Here is a 9,806-nt window from a genome sequence, read left to right as displayed (position 1 = left end):
ACAGTGTGTGGCCTGGGGGAGTCGGGACAACTGCCGTGAACCGGAGGCCAAAGATCTCTCCTGGCCTGTATCCTGGTAATCAAAGAGATTGCGCTCTGTTCGTGAGGCACCTCTGGCTGCAAGATTGTGCAAGGCCATGTGCTGTGTAACTTGTGGCAGGGACCGATGCTGGGGGCATGAAGGCAAGCGCGCTTCTAAAAGCATAAAACTCCGTTTCATTTCAGAGCGCAGCTGAGCCACCCCGCTCCTCAAGACTCTGCCATCTGCACCGCTGTGGCTGGGACTGGGCAGTGCTGCACATCCCAAAGGCCACCGAGTCACACCCGTGTCCCTGCTGCTTTGCCGGGAGCTTCTGCGATGCGAGCGATGTTCTGGGGGCTGATCTCTTGGACTGCAGCTACTCCGTCCCTGACCAGCAGCTGGCCAGGAGGGTTGTGTCCCAGGTGGAATTCCACCTCTCTGACGAGAACCTGGCCAAGGATGCTTTCCTCCTGAAACATGTCCAGAAGAACAAGATGGGCTTCGTCAGCATCAAACCACTGCTGTCCTTCAAGAAGGTAGGCAGCGCGTTGCGTTGGCCAGCCGGGGTGGGAAGTAGGGGTAGGAATGCCTACTTTCTAAAACTCCAAAATGAGTCTTAGAGAGTTTCTTTGACCGGCTTTTCGGTATCATGGGTCCCCGTCCCCGAGTCCCTGCTGAGCGTCCCCCCCAGCAGACTGCTGCTGGCCTGAGAGCTGCTGCCCCTGGAGCAGGACGTGCTGCACAAGGACCCCTCGGCCCCCTCCTGGCCCGGCAGCAACTTCAAGCCCAGCAATTTCAGCAATGCCTTCACTGGATTGCTCCTCGCCAGCAAAGTCTTCCCTCCGCTCGGGACAGGCTTGGGCACAGGCAGCTGCTACGGCCTCTGCCCCAGCACTGAGAGCACTCGTGGCTGCGGCTGGGGGAGTGGGGTGGGTGCCTGGGCACCCTGGCCCAGCAGCCCCTCGCCAGATGCCAAACCTCTTGCCGGCAGTCCTCCGGCAGCGGCGTGGGTGCCTGAGCCCCTCGGCCTGCGGGATGTGGTGCTTTGCCTGCCCCACTGTTGTCCCAAAAGTGGGGTCGTTTACCCGGGGTGCAAAATGCCAATATAAATACAGAGCAGAGGTATTTTATTCCAGTTCATGTTTACGCAAAGATGGGGGCTAGGTGGTAATCCGCAACGCTAGCACCCCTCATGCCTAAAGGGGCAAGCAATTTATACAGTTCAGTTATACATATTCGATTTCCAAAGTTCTTCCCAAAACTATTGCCGGGAGTAGCTTATCTCGCACAGTTTCTATTGGGCTACAGTTTCCCTGCTTGGAATTAAAGGTCCAGTGTTCTTTTCTTCTACAGCGCATGCTCAAGGAGAGTGGGGGGGGCAAGTCTTTTTGGTGTGGAATTGAGTTGGTGGTCATGATCTCCCCCTGCCACCTTTCTTTACCTTTCCTCCAGTTTGCGAAGATGCTTCTGACTTCATGCCTATTAGCAATTATTCAACTTTTTGGCGCCTCCTGGGGTAGGATGTTCCCTTCTTCTCAGTTTTTTAGTTCTTCTTCAGGGGCACAGTTGTTAGCAAGGCATGCGTTGATCATACAAAGGGGATCTTGTTTCACAAGAGCTTTGTGGCCTTTTTCGTGTGGCTTAAGTACATCATTTCTTAAGTACATCATTTCCCCCTGTGGTGGGTTGACCCTGGCTAGATGCCAGGTGCCCACCAAAGCCGTTCTATCACTCCCCCTCCTCAGCTGGACAGGGGAGAGAAAATATAACAAAGAGCTTGTGGGTCGAGATAAGGACAGGAGAGATCACTCACCAATTACCGTCACTGGCAAAAGAGACTCCGCTTGAGGAAAATTAACTCAATTTATTACAAATCAACCAGAGCAGGGTAATGAGAAATACAACCAAATCTCAGAGCACCTTCCCTCCACCCCTGCCTTCTTCCCAGGCACAACTTCATTCCCAGATTCCCTACCAACCCCCCCCAGTGGCACAGGGAGACGGTGAATGGGGTTTACGGTCAGTTCATCACACATTATTGTGATACTTGCCAAACCAACCAAGAAAGGTAAAACTGGAGCGCAGGGAGCAAATGCTTTTCTTTCACCTTAGGCCAACTGCTCGGACGCTCTCTATGCTGCCCTGCTGCAGAGGGCATCCCTCTTGTACCAGTAAGAGACATAAGAGTGAATTAAAGCCAGAACTCCAAACCAGACCAAAAACCCAGTCGTGATCAAGAAGAAAGTGGAGAATGCATCAAATATAACAGAAAATTATTTTGGACATTCCCAGTTTACATTTGGAAAAAAGAGGAAAAAAAAAGAGGAGGAATTAGGTATTAAAAGAAGAGCACTGAATGATAAAGCAGTAGCAGTCCCTCTACCACTACAAACCCACACCCCCACACGCACGTACGCACACAGACTGTACACCACCAAACTCCCCTTGACTGTGACGTTCCCCTCAGCTTGCTGGTCTAGAGATACTGAATGCCTGAAGCACACCAAGGATAACTGAAAACATCTGCATGGCTTTAATGGGAATCCTCCAACTGAAACAAAGCGCCTTCTCCCTCTGTCTGCGTTGGCACATCCCCGAGTCACGCTCTCACTCCTCTCCTTCAAAGTCAAGATTCCTAAACGTGAAAAGCGGGAGTGGGGAAAGGCGAAGGGAAGAGAAAAAGAGGGAGAGCATCATCAGTGGAAGACCTGCCAGCTGCTGCTGATTCAGCCCTGTTCGGGGGACCACCCCAGCAGAGAGGAGCTGGTTTGCATGCCACAGACCTCCCTGCCTGTTCCCAGGGACAGGCCATTTGCTCAGCCTTGCCGGCCAAAGCGTGGGAAAAGCGTAGGTGTGCGCCATCGCTTGCAGAGGAGCACGGTCACGTTCACGTGCAATCCTTTACCTTTTTCCTCCCTGGATTCAAAGGGTTTCTGTCTTCAAAGTGAGAGCCTTCCATACGGTCATTTGTGACATTTCATCCAGGATAACAATCTCAGAAGGATCAGTCCTGCAATAAATATTTTACATAGCAATCCGTGATTATGGGAACTGATGCCACCAAGGGCATTAGCATCAGCAAGAGGAACAGCGGAGCCCCGAGAATCAAAGTTCTGCATAAGTGTGGGAGGTTTTGCTGGATGAGGAGTTTTGGGAGGCAAGCCGGGGAGCTGCAGAGCAACAGCTCTGTGCAAAGGCTCTTGCTGGGGCTTAGCCCCGGTCCGGGTTCCTAAGCCACTGCTGGTACAGATCACGCCTGCAACTCCTCATGTGTTAAGTATGAGGATCTCCAGCTACCGTAAAAGCACTGATGAGGCAAGGTTTGGGGGTCAAACGCAAGTGCTGCAGCCACTCTGCTTGCGGTCAGAGCCTTGCAATCACTTCCTGCAGCCCTGCCCCCAAATTTGATTTTCCCACCAAGCTGCCTGCTGGTTTCTGTGGGATGCCCCACAAAGAGGCAAGTGGAGAAAACTCTGCCAAACACCTTCAAGCTAATCTTGCCGGGGTTCCTGGCGCTTGGTGGAGCTTTACCTGTCACTGCTTTGCTTTGGGATATCCACGTCACTGGTCTTCCCCACGTTCAGCTGAACTGAACTTGCAGCAGCAGCAGCTTCCATGGCCCTCCTGGACTCCTGATGTAAAAAAGGGACAAATCACGTTCTCTGTCTTTGATCAAAGTGGAGATAAGCTGAATGCCCAGCACAAACTTAGCAGTCTGCCCTCCGCTTCTGCCCCTTGGCAGCTATAGGTATTAGTGCAGCAGGGGAGAAACCGTTCACTCCAAAGATTTCGGGGCAGGGGGACTGTGTGTTCAAAACACGATTATGAGCAAGTCTTGCCAGCAGCAGCAGCCGCAGCAGCATCTAATAATAATCATCATAATGATAATGACCTTTGTGAAAAACGACTCGTTTTAAAAATTACACCTGTATTCAAGCGTTCAGCTCACTGCTACTTGAGGAAACAAAGGTTACAAAAGTTACAGGCTATTGGGATCTATTTCGATTGAGTGCTGATCTTCCCCCAACATTTCCAGACAAGCTGTAAGAGAAACAGGCAATCTCACAGACACATGGAGATGTCCAGCCCCGAGGACACAGCAAGCCTTACCTCTTCTTCTTCTCCAGCTTCATTTCTGGCATCGTCCAACTTCTTCTTCCTTTCTGGCATAAGGTCATCCAGAAAGCTGAGCTCTCGCTTTGAGAAGCAGAAATCCATCGCTTTCCGGACAAATACGAGAGCCAAAACCTTCATGAATAAGAGGGAAGATGCGGTGAGCTCAGAGACGATGCCACCTCTCACTCCAACGCTGCAAACACCCCGCTGCCGAGCGGTGGCAGCTCTTACCATCATGGGAAAGATGATGGCGGCACGGGACACCTTGATGGTCCAGAGCAGGACGAGGCAGGTCAGCTGGATCGCCGTGAAGAAATGCACCTTTCGCAAGGGCACGTGCCGCAGGTAGATGAAATCCGGCTGGTGCTTCGCTAGCATCCAAAACAGCTTCAAGCGATCAAAGAACTGCGAAATAAAAGGGAAAGGTTGCCACCTTGGGACTGCGGCAAGTTTCTGGCCCTCTCGAGACATGGAGGCACTTTGCAGCATCTCGCTTGCCGTCAGAAATACTGGATCCCACCGCGTTCCTCCTGGGAGCAGCACCCATTTTCCCTTCGCTCCATCTAGCAACCGGCTTGCCCCTGAGAGCTGCCCACCAAACGGCAACTATTCCATGCCATTCCATTATTAGCATTTCTCGGCCCACTGAATCCCCCCATGAGGATTTCCACCAGTGGTAGAAACTGCCTTCCCTTTTCACCAAATTCCCCCGCTTTTCACGTAACCAAACACTGACCTGCCCTAAACCCTGCAACAGAGAGCGCTGAACTTGCCTGGTCCTCCCAGCCCTATCTACCTCCTGTGCCTCCACCAATCTCTTTCTTACACAAAAGAGTTTCATTGCTTGCTCTGCGAGAAGTTTTTCCCATGCCACTGCTTTTTTCCCTGCTGCTACAGAGACAAAATACCAGGGAGCCGACATGCTGCACGCTGTAAAAGAGTCCGTACCTGAATTCCTCTGAGCAACGACACACCCATGTAGAGAAAGACGCCATAAAGCACAGGCATTGGTATAAACTGGGGGGGGGGAAGAAAAAAAAAAGAAAGAATGCAACCGTTTCTTTTTCTGTATTGCATTTTCAGTATTACCACCCTCTTCCACAGGCACTGCCTAAAATTGCTTGAAGCTTTCCAGCTTCCATTCAGGCTTAGAGATGGGTCAGATTTTAACCATTAAAGATTTTGTGCGCACGAGTGAGCTAAGGCTCTGCTTTAGGCTGAACTTGGGAGTTATCTCTCCTCAGAATAATCCTATTTTCCAGAAAGGTTGGAGGAAAATAGGCGATTTCACCCGTGCTACCCTATGCCGCATTCTCTGGCGGTAGAAGAAACACTTCTGCCTATTCTTGGGGCAACAGGCAAAGGCCACAGGCCTCCTTTTAGCCTAGAGACGAGATTACTTTGTGGGAGGAACGTGCAAGGAAGCCCACAGGGATGACCTCAGTGTGTTTAGCTCCTGGGAACGGCTGCTCCGCGGCATTTGGGGAGCAAATTGCAGCCACTAAAGGGCTGCCTGTTTGAAACAGAGCAGATGTGCTCGTCTGAATATGCTCAACTGTAACCCATAAACATGGGTGGGCCTGAAAGACACCCAAAAATTCAAGCAGTTGCGTTGCTTGCTCGCCTCGAGCACACCAAACGGGGGCCTGAAGGGCTGCAAAACCTAACCGAGGCTGGTTCCCACCGTGGGTCAAGCCCCAAGGGTTGGGACCACCTCCTCCTCCTCCGCTCCACAACTAACTACTCAGGCCTGCAGAGAGGGGACTGTTTTTCTGTAACCTCCAACAAGCTCGCGGTTGTTGGGTGGTTTGCATTTTCCTCTCACCTTTAACACGGAAGTGAAGAAGACGGAGCAGCCCATGAACACAAAGATCAGCAAGCCAGTGACTCTCTGCTCTCGTATCCCCAGAAACTTGGGTTGTTCTCCTGGAGCTGAGCAGTCAGACTCTACTTTGAGGCTATTCACGTGGGTGATGGACAGGACGGTCGCAGCCACAAACCAGGGCAGCCCCATCACAGAGCACACCCCGAGCATCACGGCCACCACAAAAAGGTCCAGGTGGTACCCGCATCCTTTCTGCAGGCAGGAAAACAAGAAACAGAGCATCCCATAGCACAAGAGCAAGGATAACGTCGCAAGTCAGACTCAAACCCTGCTCGAGCACAAGTCAACTTCTTCAGAATTCAAAACAAGAAATGGAAACAAGCAAGGGTGTATGCAGGCTTTGCACAAGCACCTGGCATGAAAATCTGGCAGGAGTTCAGACACAATGGATATGCAGAGCTTGTGCATTAAATACTTCTCCAAAAAACAACAAGCCACAACCCAAAAGCACCAAACCATTTTTTCCACTCACAAAGAAAATTCTACCACTTGCAAGGAAGGTGTGACTCTGAGTTATCCCTGGCAGCGCATCAAAACAATTCATTCCCCACACCTGCTGCTGCTGCCATTTTAAAACAAAAACGCAGTTCTCTATTGCTCCAAGATTAATTTGCTCCTCCAAAAGGTTGCTCATCTATACTGCCCTGTCACTTGCTCCCTGCATCATCGTTAATCCAGGAGAGCATCCTGCCACGCAGCCTGACCTTGTCCCAAACCAATGCCTTCAGAAAGCATCGGGAATAAGAGCTTCTCCCCAGACCTGCAGCCCAGAACGGGCTGGAGTCATCTCTCGCAGGCCCTTACCTTCAGCTTGTGCTCCTTCCTGTTCACAATAACGGCACTGATCTGCTGGTCCATGAATATCAAGATGGTGCAGAGCAGAGCTGGGACGAGCGCAGCCAACACCGTCCACCAAGGGTTGGGTCCTATGGGGTTGATGAACCACCCGCGGTCGTCTCTGGTAGGCTGCAACAAAGCCCACACATCAGCATTGTCTCCCAGCCCAGGCACTCCACTGGCTTTCATTTTCCCCTCCCTCCTTGCGTCAGAGCACCTCCCAGCCCTGGCTTCATGTCCCCCTCTCCCGGGGGCTTCAGCAGTGCCAGTCTCCTCCTTGCAAGCAGCTCTAGATACTTCCCCTGTAGGTATCTAGTTTTGGGGCCATCTTCTCATTTCCAGGAGGAAGCAAGGCACTTGGAGGTGGAAGAGGAGATGGTCACACCACCAGCATCTCCTCCAGACTCAGCCCTGCCCTGCCCCGGCATCACCTTGTGGCACCCCCACGTGCCAAAACACCCCATTAGCTTGAACGCATGGGGGACCTGGAGCTTCGGCAATGGGATCCCAACCACAAAGTCAAGGAGCACCATGATGACGATGGTGAGGAAAACAGCAAAGTCGCTCACTGTGGACCGTACCTGGGGCGAGAAACCAGAGGTGAGAGGGGCATGGCAAACAGGGCCCTAAGGTGAGATGCAAGAGTTGCAGACATCCACAACATTAAGGCTGCTTAACCAAATCCCACCACCCCTCTGAGCACATGCAGCCTGATCCCTTGCTTAGATACTGCTGCTGTGTTTGTCCCTGTGAGATCTGGGGTCAGACAATAAAAAAAAGCTTAACTAGGCCAACAAGGGTTGGTTTAAGTCAAAATCTAAAAATAATAATAATAATATTAAAAATAAGAAAACATGTCTGCCACTACAGCTACACTCACAGCTACAATGGCAACAAGGCACTGAGGCATCCTTTAGTCCTCAAAAGGAAGCTCCTCATTCGAATCTACTTTCCACTCGAGCACATAATGCGCAGAAGGTAGGGGAAAAAAAACAAACCGAAACCCCCAACCCCCAAACCTTTGGGAAACCTGATTTCCTACTACCTGAGGAGAAGAAAAAAAATAAAAAAAAAAATCAAACCCCAAAAATCTTCAATCTGGGGCAGGTCACGAGGCAGGTGGGAAACGCTACGATGATTTTGCACTCATGGAAATGAGTGTGGGACATCCAAGCTCTTGGAGAGCTTGGCCTGCAAGGCCAATGTTTCCCAGCTTGACCAAGGCAGGGCAAATACTGCTTAGTGCTCCAGGAAAGCCATTTTGGGAAACGAGTGCGGAGATGGACACTGGCCACCTCCTTCTACTTACTCTGGTTGGAAAGTAGCGGCTGGTTTTAAACTTCTTCAAGAAGCTTGACAGGGCAAAGGTGGCGAAGAAGAGGATGCAGCACCAGAAGAATACATCAGGGGTGTAGGGGCCGTCGCGTCCACAGGCAGGTCCTTGAAACTCCCCACGCAAATACTGACATTCCTGGAGAAACAGAGCGTCAGGACACAAAGGCAGTGCACGTGCGGCAGGGAAACCTCGCATAGCTAGGGGGTTTTGAGGATCTTGGTCCAAGATCCACGACCCTGTAACTGCTCCTGCCAATGGAGATTTATATTTAATGAGCAGCAGCAGCTGAACAAGTGACACATCGAACTACACAGCGGAGAAATGAGATGTGAGGAGACACCATACGCTAGTAACACATTACAAGAAACACTCATCCAGGTGACACTCTTCCATCAGTTGCTTGCATTCATAGCACTGTGTTTCCTTAACTGCATCTGGCTTCAGTCCTCACATCTTCCCGCAAAAAACAACATGCCAGGCTCTCCCAACCCTGTGAAGAAAACCTCATCAGCTTTCCTAACTAAAAAGTAATTCTTTTAAAAATTATTTTTAAACCTGAAAAGGACTAGGATTCACAGGACTAGCATCATTACATTCACTTCACAGTCCTCCTCAAAATGGGAGAACAAAAGATAATTGACATGACAAACGCCACAGTTACAGACGTTCCTTCCTGGGGGTGCAGTTCGCACACCTAGGAGCTCATGCATGCACGAATGGGTGACGCCAGGCAGCAGCCTTCTTACGTGCCTCTGACCTCAGGAAGAAACAGATAACATGAATACTTTTACTCCATTTGCATCCTGAGGACCAGAGATGAAGCCCAAGATTTGCCTAGATGACACAGTCAGTTCCTTTAAGGGATGAAATTGTTCGTTTGAGTTTGGCTTCAAGGACTCCCACAGCTGGCGATTAACTAAGAGGTATGCTACAGCGAGGAGCCCGACACACAGACTGCAGGACAACTCATCACGCCAGGCCTCTGAGCTTGCAGTTCTCCGCAGGGCCCGGTGCTGCCTGAGCAGGTGGATGGACTTCCCAGTTCCAGAAATACAAGCTCGTGAATCAAACCCTCCTCAAGCACGCAGGCAAAACTGGCTGCGCTTTAGCGAAGCAAACCAACAAGGAGGCTTCCTTCGTTTGGGTGCCTCCTGTCTGACGATGCTCTGGGCTACTTTCTCTTCCTGGCAGCAACAGGAATAAGTTGCTCTCATACCTACCAGCTTCTGACAGAGAAAGAGGATGATCTCGTTCTTGCCTGCTAGGACCAGGGGTGGCAATAACGCAGTCTGCCGAGACTGGAAGGGGATGCCTTGGAGGCGGAAACACGCGGGTGTTCATTACTCCTGGGCACTCGGAATCACGGGAGGAGATGATGCCGAAGGGCCTGATCCGATTCACAAACTGACGCACCTTAGGACTGAAAAGGCTTCTCCTTCCACTAACTTACTTTTCTCTGCAACAACAGCCTCAGGAGAGTAACTTCTCCGTAACCCTTTACACTACAGCAACTACAATACTTAATCCTAATGTACCTTACAAGAAAACTACTGCGGTCTTCTCTACTAGAGGGCCAACGCTGCTGCGCCTGTAAGGAGCGCTTTACGTTTT

General features: G+C 51.0%; 1 protein-coding gene across 20 annotated transcripts in view; it reads right to left on the bottom strand.

Annotated features, from left to right (window-relative positions):
• Positions 1-1,885: 1,885 nt before the first annotated feature.
• Positions 1,886-9,806, bottom strand: part of LOC126036746 (electroneutral sodium bicarbonate exchanger 1-like) — a 296,967-nt gene continuing 289,046 nt past the window's right edge. For all 20 annotated transcript variants that reach the window (XM_049796772.1, XM_049796767.1, XM_049796761.1 and 17 more), the window contains 10 exons: positions 8,169-8,330; positions 7,319-7,440; positions 6,827-6,980; positions 5,963-6,214; positions 5,086-5,154; positions 4,369-4,542; positions 4,132-4,269; positions 3,553-3,653; positions 2,927-3,031; positions 1,886-2,656 (listed from right to left, as the gene is read on the bottom strand). In XM_049796772.1, coding sequence (XP_049652729.1) covers positions 2,944-3,031; positions 3,553-3,653; positions 4,132-4,269; positions 4,369-4,542; positions 5,086-5,154; positions 5,963-6,214; positions 6,827-6,980; positions 7,319-7,440; positions 8,169-8,330 — 1,260 coding nt within the window. In that variant the 3' untranslated portion in view covers positions 1,886-2,656; positions 2,927-2,943. The remainder of the gene's footprint in view (positions 2,657-2,926; positions 3,032-3,552; positions 3,654-4,131; positions 4,270-4,368; positions 4,543-5,085; positions 5,155-5,962; positions 6,215-6,826; positions 6,981-7,318; positions 7,441-8,168; positions 8,331-9,806) is intronic.

This window comes from Accipiter gentilis, unplaced genomic scaffold, assembly GCF_929443795.1.
Source record: "Accipiter gentilis unplaced genomic scaffold, bAccGen1.1, whole genome shotgun sequence".
NCBI lineage: Eukaryota > Metazoa > Chordata > Aves > Accipitriformes > Accipitridae > Astur > Astur gentilis.
The sequence above is the reverse complement of the archived record's forward strand: the minus strand, read 5'-3'. Positions and strand labels throughout refer to the sequence as shown.